The following is a 20,081-nucleotide window of genomic DNA, read 5'->3' as shown; positions in this document are numbered from 1 at the left end:
AGTGGCTGCTCAAAGCACATGACTGGTGATGTGACTCAGTTTATAAATCTGAAACTCAAAGCTGAAGGGCATGTCACATATGGAGATAACAATAGAGGAAAAATTCTTGGAAGAGGAGATGTTGGCACTAAAGACTCAACTACAATTGAGAATGTTCTATATGTTGAAGGGCTAAAACATAGTCTTCTAAGCATTAGCCAGCTGTGTGACAAGGGATACAAGGTCAATTTCGAAGCAAATACTTGTACAATTTCAAATGAAAATTCTGGTAAGGTGCTGTTCACTGGAAAAAGGGTAAACAACATTTATCTCCTAGACATTATTAAGAGCTGTTCTGAAAATGAGTGTTTGCTATCTAAAAATGATGAGTCATGGCTGTGGCATAGGAGACTAGCTCACATTCACACAAATCACTTGAATAAGCTAAAATCTAAGGAACTTGTTTCTGGCTTACCAAACATAAAGTTTCAAAATAACAGGTTGTGTGATGCTTGTGTAAAGGGAAAACAGATTAGAACTTCCTTTAAGTCAAAAGATATGGTTTCCTCAAATAAAGCTTTGGATGTTTTGCATATGGATTTGTTTGGACCATCTAGGACTGCTAGCTTAGCTGGAAATTACTATGCTTTGGTGATTGTTGATGACTTTTCAAGATATACATGGACTTTGTTTCTTGCTTCTAAAAATGATGCATATAAAGCCTTTAAGAAACTTGCTAAGGTTCTGGATAATGAGAATGAAAATAGGATAAAACAGATTCGTAGTGATCATGGGGGAGAATTTCAAAATGCAAAGTTTGATAAATATTGTGAAAAACATGGGATCATACATAGTTATTCTGCTCCTAGGACACCCCAACAAAATGGTGTTGTTGAAAGAAAGAATAGATCACTAGAAGAGTTAGCTAGGACTATGCTAAATGAATCTGGTTTACCTAAATATTTTTGGGCTGATGCTGTATATACTGCTTCTTATGTGCTTAACAGAACATTGATTAGACCAATCCTTAAGAAAACTCCCTATGAATTGTATAAAGGAAGGAAGCCTAGCATTAGTCATCTTAGGGTGTTTGGCTGCAAATGTTTTGTTTTAAATAATGGTAAGGATAATCTAGGGAAGTTTGATCCTAAATCAGATGAAGGAATACATATTGGTTATGCAATAAATGGTCATGCTTATAGAGTATATAACAAAAGATTGCTTGCTGTTGAAGAATCTATACATGTTGTGTTTGATGAAACAGATTTTTCTGTGCCCAAATCTGTTGTGGATGAACCTGGTATGGATGATTTAAGAACAATTATGCAACAGAATCAATCCAGTGAGCTTGATGCTACTAATCCAAATTCTGTCAAAGAATCTACTGTGAATGCAGGACTGCCTAAAGAATGGAAGACTCCAAGGGATCTCACTCTTGACAATGTGATTGGTAAAATTGAGAAAGGAGTCTCAACAAGGAATTCACTCAATAACTTCTGCAGAACAGTAGCTTTTGTGTCACAGATTGAGCCTAAAAGCCTGGAAGAAGCACTGCAAGATAGCAATTGGATAACAGCAATGCAGGAAGAGCTGAACCAGTTTGAATACAATGAAGTGTGGACTTTGGTTCCAAGGAAGCATGAGATGAACATCATAGGAACCAAGTGGGTGTACAGGAACAAGATGGATGAACATGGAGCTATCACTAGAAATAAAGCAAGACTGGTTGCTAAAGGGTATAACCAAGAAGAAGGTATTGATTTTGGTGAAACCTATGCACCAGTAGCACGTCTTGAAGCTGTCAGACTTCTTTTAGCATTCTCCAGCATACAAGGTTTCAAGCTGTTTCAAATGGATGTCAAGAGTGCATTTCTAAATGGCTACATCAATGAAGAGGTGTTTGTATCTCAGCCTCCAGGATTTGAAGATCACAAGAATCCAGAACATGTGTTCAGGCTTAAGAAAGCCTTATATGGATTAAAGCAAGCACCTAGGCAATGGCTGCAAAGTTGATAGGAAGAGCACAAGTGGGACTTGTCACATGCTTGGATCAAGTCTAATCTCTTGGCATTGCAAGAAGCAAGCTTGTGTTGCTCTCTCCACAGCAGAAGCAGAATACATAGCTGCTGGAAGTTGTTGTGCTCAAACCTTACGGCTAAGGCAGCAGCTAAGTGATTTTGGTATTCTGTTAAATAACATACCTATAAATTGTGATAATACAAGTGCCATAAATCTGTCATGCACTCAAGGACTAAGCACATTGAAATTAGACATCACTTTCTAAGAGAACATATAGCTAATGGAACATGTGATATACAATTCATTGGTACTGAATTTCAATTAGCTGATCTATTCACTAAACCACTTGCTAAAGACAGGTTTCACTTTCTTTTAAATGAATTGGGTATAATTAGCTTGAATTGTCCTCTGCAGTGAAAATTTCAATCTGTTGTTTTATGTTTTAACATGTTTCGTTCTCTGTTTCAGAAATCACAACTGTGACTAGGAAAGAGAAAGATTTATTTTTTTCTCTCTCTCACTTTGTTGTTGACTGCTTTTACGGTTATTAACCAGCAGGCCTATGCCAATTAGCTTGTGGGTATCCCAACTGATTGGATTGTGTGTAAGTGCAACAGATTTGATTTATCAAATTAAAATCTGGTTCCAATATATTCTTGTGCAAATCAATATCTGAATCTGCTGCACCACAGGAATAAAATCTGAAGCATATCAAATTGATTTTCTTTTTAATCCATAATTGCTGAAATCTGATTTAAGTGATTTGCTTTTACAATTGGTGATTTCCAAAATCTGATTTAAGCTCTATAAAAACCTAGCTCAAATCAGTTCTTTCTCACACTTTCTCATTTGTGCTATAAGCTGTCCAGGTTCACACTTGCTTCACCACAGGTTTCGTTTCTGTTCTGAGTAATAATCTGTGCTGTTTTTTTTTCTCTAGAATTGTATGTTAATAAACTGATGCAGGAAAACACAGATTAAGCATGGCATCCTCATCACACAGAAGGAAGAAATCCAAAGAGCAATCCAGCAGCAACCAAGGCATTCTGGAGAAATGGTTTGCTGGAGATTCTGAAGCAATGACAAGGTACATCCATGAGACAAGCAGGAAGCAAGTCAATGCACCCAAAGTGTTGGAATTTTCTTGGCTGAGAGAAGAAAATCTGACTGAAGCAAAAACCTTGCTCAAGCATCAAAAACTGAAGAACTTTCTAGAGATGACTGGAAATGTATATCCAGATTTGGTGAAAGTTTTCTACAGCAACTTGGTTCAAGATGGCAAAAATCTGGTCTCCCATGTGAAAGGTGTGAAGCTGAAGATTACAAGGGAAATATGGAGCAGTGTGGGAGGAATCAAATATTCTGGAATGAAGGTAAGCAAAGGGAATACTGCTGGAATCCAGGGATTCAACAAGATGCAGTTTTACAGAAGTTGTGTGAGGAATCCTGCTGAACCAGTGGCTAGATTTCATGCTGGAAATCTCACAATCATTCCAAGACTCCTTGCCTACATCATTGCTTGGCAGCTTACTCCAAGAGGAAGTAATCATGCAACTCTCCATGAAGAGGACTTGATTTTACTATACTGCATCATGAATCAACTCAAGGTAAATTGGGTAAGTACTATGGTGGAGAATATGCTCAAATCCACAAGGTTACCAGACTATCGCTTTCCATATGCAATTTTTGTGTCAAAGCTAATTGATTACTTTGAAGTTGACACTACAAATGAAAGAAATGACACAATTAAGGCAGCAAGTGAGATAGACAACTCCACTCTCCTCAAGATGGGATTTCAAAAGGAAGATGATAGCTGGATATTCAGAAGGAATGCTGCAAACAGAGCTGAAAATGAAGCTGCTGATCCAGAAAATGAAGAAGAAAATGCTGATGGAGTGCAGAACATGGATGCATCACCACTACACTCTGCTGGACATGAGGATATTGCTGCTACAAGCCAAAATGCAATGGTTGCATATGAGGCACCTGAATACAGAGGTGAACCTTTGTCTATGTTTGAAAGACAAGTGCTAAGCAGGCTGGACAACTCACATATGAGCAGAAAGCACACTATGAGATGACCTACGCCAGGTTTCAACACTTGGATGATCAACTTGAAGGAGTTCAAGTGCAGCTAGCTGAGCTTTATTACAACAACAAGTGATCCTATTTCTAAGTATTTTTCTTTTATATGTTGTTGAGCAATTTGGAATTAATCTGTACTGTTTCTAATGTTTCCCTCTAAGCACCTTCAACTAAAGAAATTACAAAAAGAGAAAATAAATGTCCTCTAGCTCCCAAAGCTTTGAACATGCTTCTTGTAATCCTTTGAGGTGGACTTTGACCTCCATGGGCGTCCTCCATTTGTGCCTCCACCTCTTCTTGATCTTGTTGATTGGCCTCCATGTCCTCTTGAGCTTGATCTCCATCACCCCCTACAAAAAATAAATATGTCATCAGCATACAAAATATGAGAGGGAGTGAGATAACCTTGCGGACTGGCCATATTTAAAATCTTCTTATCATTCACAAACTTAGAGAGACCTCTACTAAGAACTTCCTCTGCAAGACAGAAAAGTAAAGGAGACAATGGATCACCTTGTCTTACCCCTCGACTGCAAGGAAAAAAATCCACCAAACTACCACTTATTCTTATAGAAAGCATAGCTGAACGGAGAATTGTACTAATCCAACCGACAAATGAGGGGTGAAAACCAAAGCGTTTTAAAACTAATAATAAGAACTTCCAACTCAGAGTGTCAAAAGCTTTATGAATATCAACTTTGTAAGCCACATTACCTCCTCTAACCTTTTTAGAAAGCATGTTAATAGCTTCAGAAGCAATACCAATGCAATCCTGAATCTGTCTACCCTGCACAAATCCATATTGATTAGGAGAAATGATTCTAGCAGCCACAAGTGCAAGCCTTTCCGCTAGTATCTTGGAAATAATCTTAAACTTGAAATTAGCAACAACAATTGGCCTGTAATCTTTAATGGAATCAGCACCCTGAACCTTTGGAATAAGAGATACCACATTATTGTTCATTCCAGGGAGAACCCAGTTTTGTTTAAAAAACTGTTGAACAGCATTGCAAACATCTGTCCCAATAATTTCCCAGCAAGAATGATAGAAAACACCACCAAAACCATCAGGACCAGGAGCACTATTACCGTTAAGATTAAAAACAGCATTTTTAATTTCAGAATAATCTGGACATTTAATCAACATCATATTCTCTTCAAAGGAAATCATCTCAGGAATATAAGTACCAATAAAATCTTCCATATTATCAGTATCCAGAACATTAGAAATAGACTCAGCATAAAGATTTTTATAAAAGTCCAAAATATGATCCTCAATGATTTTAGGATCCTCCGTAACCTCATTATCAATCCGTAGACGATGAATCCCACTAGAATTATTTCTCCTTTTGACCACCGCATGGAAAAAAGCAGTATTTCGATCTCCATCCTTGAACCATAACATCCTAGCCCTTTCTTTCCAAAACAAATATTGACAGTGAAGAGCATGATCAAGCTCCTCCTTAGCAATCTTTTCTTGACAGAGAAGTCCATCACTATCAGACAAACTAGCAGTCTCTAAGCTTTTTTGAATCCCAAGAAGGATGCCCTGCTTAAGAAGAACTCCATTATGAACATTACCAAAAGAATTTTTATTCCAGTCTCGGAGCTCAAGTTTCAACCTTTTTAACTTATGTTGCAAGATAAACATAGGACAACCAACAACCTGATTAGCCCAAGAATCCTGAATAAGCTTTAGACACGAAGTGTCCTGAAGCCACATCGAAAAGAAACGAAAATTGCTAACCTTCCGCAAAGAATTACTAGCAAGACTAGCAAGAATAGGGGAATGATCAGAACAATTTTTAACAAGAACCTGATAAGTACAAGATTCCCATTCATCCAGACACACTCCATTACATAAAGCCCTATTCAGTCTTCTGTGAATTCTATGCAACCCTCTCCTTCCGTTACACCAAGTATAACAAGATCCAGTAAAAGGCATACAAGAAAGATCATTAGTATTAATCCAGTCCAGGAATTCATTACAAGAAACCTGATTAGGAGCCACCCCCCCCCCCCCCCTTTACAGTCATCCGCCGAGAGCACAGCATTAAAATCTCCCAGAATACACCAAGGCCCTGTGAAGAAACTAAGATCCCTCCATAAAAATCGTCTAGACAAGTATGTGTTAGCACCATAAACACCTGCAAAGCTAAAACTTTTATCCTGCAGACGACAAGTTACAGAGATAAATTGATCATTAACCAAGAAATTTTGGACAAGATTAGGAACCGACAAACACCAAAGTTTAGCAACTTTATTAACAATAGGAGACGTAGCCACCAAATGCATATTAACATATTTGAAAAGGACGTCGAAAGCATTAATGTACGGCATCATGGGTTCAGCAAGAAAAACCAGGAGAGGTTTATGTAGGTTAAGTAAACTAAGCAACATCTCCACAGTTTTGTGGTTTCCCAATCCTCTGACATTCCAAAAAAATGAAGAGACCTTCATTGCGACGTTGTAGAGAGAACTGCCTTAGCAATTTTCCTGGATTTACCAGTCCCCTTTGTTGAAGCTGGAGGAAGCTTCTTCCCTACCAAGGCTTGATGTGTGTTTGATGAAGAAAATGGCTTGGGTGCTTTGAAGATTGTAATAGGTTTTTAGATTCATATGTAATTAGGCTTGTAAGTGTGTATGATTGCTTTTTGCTGTGTAACCTATCCTAGATGCCTAACCAAGTCTAGATCAAGCACATGGTGTGGTTAAATGGTTTTTGAAAAGTCTTTTGAAATGTTTTTAACAGTTTTAAAACAGTACACAAATAAATCTGTTTTATGGAGAAAGAATCTGTTTATTTCTTCTCTGTTAAAAAGGCTTTCGTTTAATGGTTTTTGAAAAGCTTTTTAAAATGGTTTTAACAGTTTTAAAACAGTACACAAATAAATCTGTTTTATGGAGAAAGAATCTGTTTATTTCTTCTCTGTTAAAAGGCTTTTCTAAATTTCTGTTAAGGCACCAAGGGAAAGCTCAGTTCGTTATTTCAGTTAAGCTGAGCTGGCCTGTGTGTGATACTTCAATCTGTTTTACTGTGAAAGAACAGGTTTATTCCTTGGTGAGTTGAAAGGTTTTTCACAAGTTAGTTAGGGCTCCAAAGGTACCACTCAAACAGTTATTTCTGTTAAGCTGAGTTGGCAGTTTTCACAAAATAAATCTGTTATGTTCAAAACTGAATCTGTTGTTTTCTTAACTGCTTTTCAACTGTTTTTTGAAAAGAAGTTAGAAATTGTTTTCTATATAAAGAAAAGTCTCTCTCACATGAAAAAGTGCTGAGGAATTACGCTTTTAACAGAGATCAAACAATTTCCATGTGAGAAGAAGGATTGAAAAGAGTTTTTGAAAGGTTTCCAAAGAGATTTTCAAGTGTGCTTGTTCTAGGAAACCTTGAATCTTGGTGAAGGTGCTGGTGCAGTTTCTGCAGCAAATTGAACTACTGGTTTTGAGTTCTTGCATCTTCTTTTCAGGTGTAATCTTTCCTTTATTCTGTTTTGTAAAGGTGTAAGTGTTAGTCACTCCTTGATAGGGTTTCTTGGAGTGCAAGGTGTGCTGAAATAGGGTTTTTCAGCATTGTGTGTGTTGTTCTTGTAGTGTTCAAGAACTGCTGGTTGTGTAAGTGATTGGCACTGTTTTTAGTGAATTCCACCTTGGGGTAAGGTGAGACTGGATGTAGCTCTGTATGAGTGAACCAGTATAAAAACGTGTGTATCTTGTACTCTCATCCCTGCACTCTTTTCTGGTTTTTGCTTAACTCTGTCAAGAACTAAATCTGTTCTTTTTAAATTGAATCTGTTAATTCTGGGTTAAGTGAAAATTGTTCTTCCTGATTTGTTGAAGTTTTCTGATCATAAACAAGGTTGCTGCATATAATGGTTTAAGTGAATTGTGAACAAACTGATCATTCATTAAAACCTGAGAAAGGATCATACTTCTTGAAATCTTGTGTTGTGTAATTTTGGTTGATCTCTAAGCATAGCTATATCCTTCATCCTCACAATATTAAGCTGATCTGGTTCTGTTCTGATTCTCTGTTGATCACAATTTTACAGTGAACAAAATTCAAATTGTGCCAATACTGCTCTGAAGAATCAATCTGTTTCATGTAAAAACAATCTGTTCTTTTTGCCTCTGGAATACTGAAAAATTGTGTGTTCTTGCGAAAATTTTATAAGCTCAATTCACCCCTCCCCTCTTGAACTTAGACACTAATAGACCCAACACCCTTAGGTGGTCTCCCTGGTTTTCTTTTAGTGCGAACTGTTTCCTCCCCATTATCACTGTCATCCTCCTCCATGTCATTAGAGTCAGCCCAGAATTTTGAAACAACCTGATTTTCAATATGATCAAAATTAATTCCAACAATGGTAGGCGGAATAGTTGACACTCCAATATGAGAATCACCTCCCACATCTGTAGTTTCCAAACCATCAAGAGAAGAAAAGTGATTTTGAAGGACCAACGATATTGCTTTAACATCCCCAAGATATTTAGCCTTCCGAGGGGAGGTATGAGGCGACTGAGATGGTACAGTCACAATAGCAGAGACCTCCACATTAGGAACTGGTGCATTAGTATCCGCATGTGATTTAACCCTCCGAGGAGAGGTAGTACGCAACGGAGATGGTACAATCACAGGAACAGATACCTCCACATGATGATCATCAATAAAAGTTGTTGAATTTGACTCTGAGTCCTTAGCTTGCATAACAACAAGTGAATCCAAAGTGGGAGTGGACAACCCCTGCTTGGGTGAGGACCTATCATGATCTGAAGCATCCTCAAGAGGAGGCATATCTGCAAAATCATCCTCCCCTCCACCTGTTTCATCAACTTTCAACTTATCAATGAGGCCTTCCACGAGTTTTGTCTCCGGATCTTTTTTCCTATATTCTTTACGTTGTTTAGGAATCACGGTCCTCCCTTGGTCCCGTTCATCAGAAGATGCCTTCTGAGAAGGTTTATGTTGAGGCCCAAGAACGCGACCCTGGTCATGGATCGCCCGACACTGAGCAAGCTCGTGCCCAATCATCTTACAATGAGAGCAAAATGGAGGAAGCCATTCATATTCCACACCAACTACAAAAGCAAAGTCTGGACGTTCAACCAAAAGTTGATCGGAGAGAGGGGACAGTAGATCAATATCCACCAACACTCTAGCAAACATACCCCTATTCTTTCTCATAGTATGCTCATCCAAAGACAAAGGAGTACCAAGGCCTCTAACGATGGAATATATTGTCTTTGGTTTCCAATACTCCAAAGGCAAATGGTAGATTCTAACCCATGTCTAAGCTTTGGTACTCTTCATGGTAGCTGGGACAAAGTCTTTTGTCCAGGCAAACAATCTCAATAAACCAGGAGATAACTTCAGCGAACCCATCCCGAGGGCCCATCGCATGTCTTCTATAGAAGCGAACTCAAACTCATAGAAACCTTTTCCAAGAGGAATTGCTTTCCATGGTCCAAGAGCTTTCCACACCAGCTGCAACTTTTTAGTTAAATCCAGGTGTGTAAGAGGTTTATCCCCCTTAGATAGAATAATCCGACCATGGAGATGGGTTTTGCAATCCTCAAGACCAGCCAAGTAATCTGCCTCATCAATCCGGACAACAATCATGTCACCCTTAATACAAGGAGTAGGTAGCTGGGACAAAGGAATGTCACATGTATTTCCCAAAGCCTGAGCAAAAGTCTTCCTTTGACCGGATATAGAATATATTTTTTTATCAGGACATACTTCCCGATCCATCAAACAAACCCATGGTATGAGAAAACCCGCAGAAACCCTCCGTCATTTTAGAAGGCTAATAAGTTGCCGCCAAGAACTCCGCGCCGCACCTCCAGCTATTCCGCTGATGAAGTGAGGCAATTTGGCTTTGAAAGCAAACCAAAAACCCAATTCTGACGAACCAGAGCCACGCCAATCTAGAACCCTCTCCCCCTTCGACCACCCAACAAATATGAAGGAGTTGGCGTGCGAGAATGGAAGAAAGAGCGGAAAGTGCAGATTCAAGCAGTGGGAAAAGAACCTAATCTTCTCTGTAAAAAACCCTAAAAACCCTAATCGCCGCCGTAAAAACTCTAATCGTCGTCGTCACCAAGTACCCACTTCGATTTTCCTCACTGGGCTTCTACCGTAACAGCTTCGCTCCCGTCTTCCCCGTATTAAAAGGTTGCAATCACAGCACAGAAGCTTTTAATTTCCCACACAGCAACGTTTTGACGTGTGCCACAAACCTACCTATAATATACTAAAAAAGAAGATTAAAAGAAAACAAAAGTTGTCTAATATTACTGAAAGGCATGCTTCCAACCTCATTCTCCCTGTCACTATAATAGTGGTTATAGATAGTTATAGATATATAATAGAAATAATTCTTTTAAAATTAAAAATTTAATTTCAAACAAAAGAGTAAGGTAATAACATTATAAAAAATTATTTCCAAGTTTATGAAAAATTCTCATTTCTAAGATCTTTAGACTCAATATTACAAAAATAAAACTTTTAAAAATTAAGGTTTAGGAATATGGCATAGAAGCAAAACAATTATTAGTATTTATTACGTTGCATCCACCATAAACATCAATCGTTCCTATTTCAAACTAATTTAATTTCTTAAAAGTTTAGTTCTTTTAAAATTTTAAAATTATTTTTATTCCGAATTTAAAAATATTTAAATAGATATGTATTTATTATAATTTTATATTTTATTTATTTAATAAACAAATACATAAGGAAAAAATATGTTAAAATATTTATTTATGTCATAATTATTCCGTGGTTAAATTATTTTCTGAAGATTTGAATTGAATATTTTTATAAGTCTGGTTAGTAATAAAATTTAATTAGAAATTAGTCGTATGTCGTGTAAAGAAAATGATGAATGAAAATAATTTAAATATATATAATTTTCTCTCATCCAGAGTTCCGACATACCATTTTAATAATTTAAAGTACAAAATATATTAAATAAATTAAAATTTATAACACAATAAACATAATTATATTAAAGCAATTACATCAACTGTTTCATTGTCAGGACTTACAAATCACTAATTTTGATTTGTAATTAATATAAAACTAAAAAAAAATGAATATAATAATAAAAAAATAAAAAGAATAATAAGATGAGAAATTCTTGTAATAAACTCTAAGAAAATATCTATATTCCAATATCTTCCATCTTCCCTGCAACCATGCCGTATTTCGATGTCAGAACAGATCCATCCTCCCCCGTCGCCCACATCAACAATAACATCAAGATATTCTACAGAACTTATGGTGGCGGTCCAATCAAAGTGTTCATTGTCATAGGTTCCTCGCTCCCTTTTTTTCTTAATTTCTTTATAAATTTGTTCTTGAACGGAAAAGAAAGTCGTGACAACATCCATGTAGCGCATTTGACAATCGTGGGGTATCGAAACTCTATACCTGGGCAAAAATCTGAATGCTCGTGAGTTTTTGTATTCAAGTAATTCTGTTTCTCTATCTTCTTCCTTTTCTGCCTCCACTTGTTGTGAAAATGAAAAACAGAGTAAAAGAAATAAAAATAAGGAGCATTAACAATTAAACAATAAGAATTTATACAACATGCATTGATTGAGTAGAACAAAATAAACAATGATGTCATTGGTTCAATAAGAAATACCTTTAGATTGACTCAGAAATGAAAAAACAAACTAAACAAACTAACTTTTTGGAAAAAAATAAACTAACTTTTTTGGTTTACATTCATGTTTCTTTTCTCTCCTCAACTTCTTTTTCTTTTTTTGTTCAGTTTCTCTTTCTCACACATCAATCAAAGTTTTCTTTTGTATTGTCCCTTTTTTCCGATTATCAAATCACATTCAATTTGACTCATTCTTTTCAAATAATAAATGTAGTACATGTCTCTCAAATATAATAAGAAAAAAAAATTATATATCCATTTTTTATTTTTTTAATATGTTATTTATATTTATTAATATAATTTATAAATTTATATTATGATATTTTAATTTATTATGAATTTATGAGTATTCGTGGTTTTTAAAATATTAATATGTATCTATCATAATAAATTTAATGATGACAATATATAAAAATATATAATTTTTGTTATCATATATTGCACTTCCAACTGTATGATTCAATTAATAGATATTAGTCATAATTATTTTAATTAATTTTATTAGTCATGAAAGTAATAAACATTTTTTTTCACAAATAATTTTTGAAGCATGGTAAAAAATATAAATATGTATATAGTTTCTAATGGTAAGATTAGTAATTTATCTATTAAATTGAATTTGTAAATTTGAAATAATTATAAAAAAAAGCATACTATGTTTTTTTTTTAATTTAATTTTTTATAGTTATAAAGTTAAAAGATCAAATCCAAATTGAATTGTAAAATATTATTTATAGTTTTATTAATAAATTGACTGCATATTATATAAAATTAATTATGTTGTCTAAACATTAATTCTGAAATATATGTTGTCAATGCATTAATTTCAGTGTAAAGATTAATCTTTATTTTACTTTGTCTAAAAAAGTTATTAGGGTGATTTATTTGAATTTATTTTGATAAAGATGTGACAACACATAAAATAAAATTAGATTAATCCAAATTTTTTATTTAGATAGAAAAATGGAAAAAAAATATAAATTAATTATACGTATATAGTGTTGTAAAAATAAAAAAAAAAAAAAAAATCATTATCATAATTTATAGACGTGATTGTTAATCAATTCTTAATTCGTAACTAATTATAAGTGACTGTCACTATACTTATGTGAAAATGCGATAATAACCAAAAGGAATGCTAGAGCTGCGTTGATCTTGATTAGAAATTACTACATTTATTCAATATTTTTGTTAGACGTTTAAAATAAAAGAATGGCAAAATATTAGTTATTTAAAGGATAAAATTATAAAAAAAACTAGTTTTTTTTAATTCAAATTTCTCTAAATTTTTTAAATTCAAATTTTTAGTTTAAAATAAATTATTATTAAGTTTTTTATTTTATTTTAATATTATAAAAGATAAAATATGAATACGATATAAAAAGATTTTTTTTTATTGAAAGTAACTATATAAATAAATATTTTTTAATAATTTATTCGAAAGAATTATTTAAATTTAAAGGATAAAATAGTAAAATGTTAGACTATTCATAATTTTTTCATTTACACAATATTTGGTTTTAGGGGTGACAATGTAGCAAAGACGGATGAGAGAGTCTCACCCCATTTGTTTCAGTGGACGGTTTAGTGTGACTGTAACACCCCATAATTTACATATAACTATTACAATAAAAGTTCTATCAGTTTCTATACAAACTTGGAGTTGTTCAAAAACATTCCTAATACATGATTAGGATTTATAGAAATACGAATATTTATATATCCACAGCTCAAAATAAAACTCTGAAACCTCTAAGGCTCTCCTACACCTGTATGGTCATCTGCTCGTGTACATAGTACAGTCATCGCAGTTCAAACACAACAAGAAAAGTAAGGGTAAGCTAGTGAAAATAGAATTTTATAATATACACACTTAAATCAAAAGAGAAAACCAAATTACATGATCAATTTCTCAAATTATTCAATTTTCTTCAAATCTCAACAATAAACAATCACATAGATCTCACATGGATCTACACATCCAGAATATTCAACAAACAACGTCTTCCGGAAGACCCATATTAAGTAAGTCCTACCAGAGACTAACACCTGATCCAAAGATTACCAGCGAATCCAACAGAAAGGATCAGGGTAAGTTCAATACAACCCAAGTCGTGCATCTCATATGTCACGGTGTGCATGAACTCCCCCATAAGCTTCTCACCACTTAATATCTTAGTTTATGTGACTTAGATCATCAGTGAAGCTCGGAGATCTCTGTTACCACATACGCATCAATACTTAATACACAGCAAACATCAGTCCATACATTATCCCGACATCAATACTTAATACACAACGAACATCAGTCCATACATTATCCCAAATGTATGAATTCAATTCCATACCATTTCGTCATACAATATCATTCAAAAAGTGATCCAAAATATTCAAAAGTCTATTTGACGTAAAAAAATAACACTTTAATACTAAATCATCAAAACCAAATATTTTTACAAATTTAAATAATATATAAACAAACAACCCAATATATATAAACACACAACATCCCTACAAGAGAAATTGAATATTGGGACCACGTCCCTTCCGCATTCAGATTTTCTATCCTAGGGTGCTATTAAAAATTAAATTTAGCTTCCCTTACCTCAATTGCTAGAATTTTATTCCCCACCGTTTGGATAAGCTTCAAGATTTACGGGCCTAATGCAAATTATCCAAACAGAACAAAAATTCAGTATATAATAGAATAAGTTGAGAGGATTAAACTTCTCAACTGACCCCACCAAGATTGATGACTAAATCCTAAGGAAAAACAGAGAACAAAGGATATTTAGAGTAAAAATGAGCTTACTCTATTTGAAAATCTGAAAATATTCCTTAACTCCTCAGCTACAACGTGGTATGATCAGATTCTAAAATAGATGAAGATTGGAAGAGAAATTAAGAGAGAGGGAGAGAAGAGAATATGGAGAGAGAGAGAGAGTGAAAGAAGAAAAATCAAAGAAAAATGGTACTGTGGTGGGAAGAATGTTTCTGCTGGCTTTTTAAAAAAAAAAGGCATGCTGTTACAGTGACGGTGTCGACAGAGGCAGAGAAAGTGGAGGATTTAGCTGGTTCTCTCTACAATGAAGAGAAAAGAGAGTATGTTAAGGAGAAAGCCATACCAGACACCATAAAATACCATGCTACCCTTGTTTCACTTTTTTGAAACTGAATTTACATCAGCAACAACTCCAGTGCCATGCCATGCACAAAGACAAGAGCATCAATAACACCACTGTTGATGGAAACCAAGTAGAGGATGCTCTAGGCCATGAAGCCCAAGCCCAACAAGGGGCCCAAGCCCATCAAGGGGTCCAAGCCCAACAAGGGGCCCAAGCCCAACGAATTACTAGGAGCATGGCAAGAGCTTTGGGACAAGAGTATAATAAAATGGTTCTTCTTATTTCTTTTGTAGAATAGGGGTGTGAATGTAATAAAAAGGTGTAAGTAGTAAAGGAGTCTAGGGGGGAGTGTAGATAGGAGCCTAGGGGGTGCCAAACCGAATTTCATTGCATTTGTGTGCCATTTAGCTTGCATTTTCAGCACCTCTAGGCTATAAATAAAGGTGCTTAGCTTGTACAATTCAGATTGGAATTATATAGTAGAGAGACTATACTCAAATTTGGAGAGAAATTGTGAGTCTTGAGTCTTCTTCTTCCTTTGCCTTATCTTGTGAGCTATGGTGAGCTTCAAGTGGCGGCACTCCATCACTTATCTTGGTTCAAGGTTCCAAGTGGCGTGAATGGCTTCTTCCAATTCTCAAAATCCAGCAAGCATCTTCTTCTATAAGTGTTCTTCTTTCCTTTTCTTCAATTTTCCATTCGGTATTTTTGATTCCTAGAGTTTACTTCTTTTTCTACCGTTTAATTTTGTGTTTCCAGCATTGTGTTCTTAATTCTGTTTTGGTTCAGTAGCTAGCTTTTAAATTCTGTCCAGTTTTAATTCTTGTTCTTCTTTCCTTTTGTTTTGATTCAATTTGACAATACATGGACTTCCATATGAGTCTTGGTTGGTGCTTAGTTTTGGTGAGTTCTTGAATTTAGAACATTGATCCAATTCTAAAGTAAAGTGCCTTTCAAATCCAGCTCAAGTTGTTCCTAAGAATGTCAAGAATCATGTGTTCTTGTAGTTACATTCACATCATGATGGAAATAGAAAATTTAGATTTTGATTTATTAATAAGAATAGAAAATTCAATTAAATATTTAAATTTTAAAAATATAAATAATAGAATTCAATTATATATTATAATAATATAAATTTTAATTTATTAATGAGAATATAAAATTCATTTAAATAATTAAGTTCTAAAAATATAAAAATATAAATAATAGAATTCAATTGATATATTATAGTAATTTAGATTTGATTTTATTAATGAGAATTTGAATATTTAAATTTTATAAATAGAAATAATAATATAATTATTTTATTAATGTAATTATGATTTTTTTTATTAATGACTATCAATTTTAATATTAAAATTTAGAATAATTATATATATGTTTTATATTACACTATTGAATTGAGATACTGATTTAAATTAAAAATATTTGTGTAATTATTTTGTAAGAATATTTTATTAATGCGAATCCATTTTAATGATTGAAATTTAAAAATTATAAATATTTGTTGTCATAAATATTTTTTTTTATACTACATATTTTTTATGTTAAATATTGTTAAAATTATTATTTAATATTTAGGTTTTCATACTACTGATTATTATTTAATATTCATTTCATATATCTTAATATTGTTAAATTTTAAACATATACAATTTTTTCTTACCCAAATTTTAAATACTCAATTCCTTTTTAAAATATATTAACTTTTCATAATAATAATCATAAAAATTATCATTAATATTAATATTTTTATATGAATAAAATTATATACTTAATATATATATATGATATTAATATAAATTAAATAGTATAATAACAAATATTTTTAGTTACCTCAAATGTATTTTAAATTAATTAATCTTTCATTTTTTATATTTTTTGGTCTGAAATTATAATGATGTGAATTATTTGTCATTGTGTGTATTGGGTTTTGGGAGAGATTTGAGCCCCAAATTTGTTCAACAAAATTTGCAATAAGTTTTTTATTTATCATTGTCAGGGCTGAAAGGAAGGTTCGTTTGTGTGTGAAATTGTTTGATTTTTTTACTAGGTGAATACTCATCTATTTGACCTGAAATTTATCGCGTTTTGTTCCAAATTCAGTCGAGATTCCTACGTGTAATTTCAACAAAAAATTATTTCGGGAGAATATTTCAGAAATTTTGTGCAAACCAAGGCTATATCCTCTACAAAAATTTGTGAAATTTGGCCTTACTATCTACAATTTTATTATATGTCCATATTGCATTGAAGTACTCAAAAAATAATCAAACAAGTACATTCATATGTTGTTTGCACCCATTTAAGGAGACACGTACATAAACAAATCACAAAAAGGAGATATAGGGAAGAAAAGCCAGGACGTTTTGTTTTCGAAAAACCAGTTTTGTTCACTTTCGGTCTGGGACTTATTATGCCCTATGCCCTAGACCTAGAGCTTCAATATTTTGATCATAGTCCTTCAACCATTGGTTGTTACTGAAATCAATGTATAGTACAAAACAAAAACCATCTTCTGTAGACATAAACTTCTGAGCTACAAAACAAGGATTAAATTTCATTTCATTTCAATACAAAAAAGACTAGAACTTCCATCTCCACGGAAAAAGTCATAATCCAATTTTGGAATTGAAAGAAGGGTATTACTTGGTAGGACGAATTAGATTCCAGTAGTCAATACCAGCTGAATTAATTTCATTCAACGGAGAGAATTCTGTATATGAATTAATTGGAAGTTTTCCATCCACTTTATGTGTCCCTTTTCCATTACAACAATCTTATCAACATAAGATATTTCCTACAAATAAATTGAGATGCATCAATATGTTAATCCTTATATAAGTATACCTTTTATAGAAATACAAAATATACAATACATAAGTTCTGAAAAATATCAGAGAAAATATCATGTTCATCTGAATTTAATAGAAATACTTCACAAAACAACCAATGTAATTATGATAATAAATAATAGTTTTGAAGACAACCACAATAACCTCGAGGGAAGGCAACTTCATCTTCATGTGCCTTGTAGAGGCCACCACTCCAATCCTGTTCAAAGCAGGTCCGAACAAAAGTATATTATAGGCTGACGGAGCATTAACAACAAGGTACCTGATGTTTTCAGTGTGTGAAGTTGTGCCATCTGTGAAGGTCGTCCTCAGCTCTATGTGTCCACACACCTCCACCTGGTCTCCAACGAAACCATACAAACAACCGGTATAAGGCCTCAACTGGTATGAAGACAACTATAACTTGTTGAAGGTCGACCAGAACATCACATCGGCTGAACTTCCCTAGTCCACGAGGACACGATGCACCCTCCTTCCTGTTGTCACCACCGAAATCACCACTGGGTCATTATCATGTGGGACAACGTCCTGGCAGTTGGCCTTGGTGAAGACAAGGTCGACATCGGGAGTATGATCTGCCTCCTGCACCTCTACTGCCATCACCTCTCGTGCGTACTTCTTTCGCTGGAAGGCGGTGCATCCTCCTCCTGAGAACCCTCCAGGGATGGCGTTGATCTCACCCTGAATGGGCACCTCGTGCCCCTGTTCTATTATTGTGGCTGCTACCGCCTGATCCTCCTGCGGCTCTAGGAGGTAATCCTTCAAGAAACCATTTTTCACCAGCTCGTCCAACTGGTGCCCCAGTGACAAGCAATTGCGTATGGGGTGCCCATATGCTTGGTGGAACTCGCACCAAGCGTTCTTGTTGGGCACCAACTTCTTATTGGTCTTTGGGGGCACCTTCAGTCTTGTCACGATGTTGGGAATAACGATCAACTCCTTGAGTTCTACGCAAAAATTGTGCTTGGGGGGGCATTCTCCCCATGTGTGTGCTTCAGTCTGGGGCTTCTCGTAAGGTTGCTGTTTCCCCGAGCCTTTCTTCTTTGTTGTCGCCTCATGCACCCTCATGGGTTGAGGTCGACCTGCTACTCGAGGTCGGACAGGACCGACGAAGCCACATTTCTCTGTGACTCGATCTTCCGCGGCGATATGGGTCATAGCCCGACGTCTGATCTCGCAGAACGTCTTCAGGTAATATCTGAGCAGCGATTCATTGAAGGGCCTTGGTAGCATTCCTTTGGTGAAGGCGTGCACCGTCATGGCCTCATCTGTGGGTTTTAACTTCACCACATGGACTCCAAACCTGTTCAAGAACTTTTTCAAGGACTCTCCCTGGTACTGCTTTATGTCAAAGACATCGTAGGAGATTCGAGGGGGAGCCCTGTTGATGAGGTATTGTTCTTTGAACAGCGTCGCAAACTGGTAGGTAGTGATGTGTCCATCAGGGAGACTGACGAACCACTCCAATGTTGCGCCTGCCAACGTGTTCATCAGCAGCTTGCAATACACAGCGTCAGATCCTCCTGTAAGCTCATCTGGGTGTGGAACGCTGTGAGGTGAGCCTTTGGGTCCTCTACACCTTTGAAGGTGACTTTCGGGCCCAGAGACGTGGTTGGTAACACAGTATCCATAATCGCCTGAGAGAACGACATGGGGCGTGCCCTAGGTGGTATGGGTAGGGCACGCTCATCCACCGCGTGCTCCCCTGCCTGTTGCAAATCCCTACGCAGTTCCACATTGGTTCTGCGCAGCTCTTCGTTGTCTGCCTGTGATGCGACAATCTCAACCCTAGACACTACTACCGTGTCTTGGAGGGCGCGCATGGTCTCCATGAGTTGTTGCATGGTGACGTTGTCCTCTCCAGAGGGCGCAACACCCGAGGACGCAATAGATCCTTGCCTCGTAGTCCTCATATCGTTGGTAAACTCTTAACACGATTGTGACTGAGACCTTGTTTTATCGAGCCTCACGGTGGGCGCCAAATGTTCTCGCCGGTTGACTCGAACGGTTGTCCCTGGCCCTCCTATCTCTGCCTGAGAATCGAACTTCCTTGGTTGAAGAATCTCTCACCTGCAAAGACAAAGGGCGCCTTGACGACCATTTGCACTCCGACGCTCAAGTCAATACTGGGGCAAGGAAACAATAAGTGTATAAAGTAGTTTCAGTCTTAGAAACGGTGTACCTTGCTAGGGTTCTTAGCACCCTTTATATAGGTTGTAACTAGGGTTTACATTTGTTCTATTACTCATGTCTAAGGTTCCTTGGAGAATGTTCCTGCCCCGCTATCACACAATCTTAGTGTAATCTAGCACGTGTGACTTCCCTTTACTGGAGTTCAACGA

General features: G+C 35.5%; 1 protein-coding gene across 1 annotated transcript; it reads right to left on the bottom strand.

The window, feature by feature from the left end:
• Positions 1-18,183: 18,183 nt before the first annotated feature.
• LOC137817957 (uncharacterized) lies at positions 18,184-19,230 on the bottom strand. Its single transcript, XM_068621181.1, has one exon. It carries the CDS (start codon positions 19,228-19,230, stop codon positions 18,184-18,186), a length of 1,047 nt encoding a protein of 348 aa, XP_068477282.1.
• Positions 19,231-20,081: the final 851 nt, after the last annotated feature.

This window comes from Phaseolus vulgaris, chromosome 10, assembly GCF_051622355.1.
Source record: "Phaseolus vulgaris cultivar YP4 chromosome 10, ASM5162235v1, whole genome shotgun sequence".
In the NCBI taxonomy this organism is placed as follows: domain Eukaryota; kingdom Viridiplantae; phylum Streptophyta; class Magnoliopsida; order Fabales; family Fabaceae; genus Phaseolus; species Phaseolus vulgaris.
This window is presented reverse-complemented; position numbering and strand designations above follow the sequence as displayed.

Bases quoted from the DNA above. Each gene is read 5' to 3' on its own strand.
- LOC137817957 (XM_068621181.1), bottom strand. From the start codon at position 19,230: ATGAACACGTTGGCAGGCGCAACATTGGAGTGGTTCGTCAGTCTCCCT.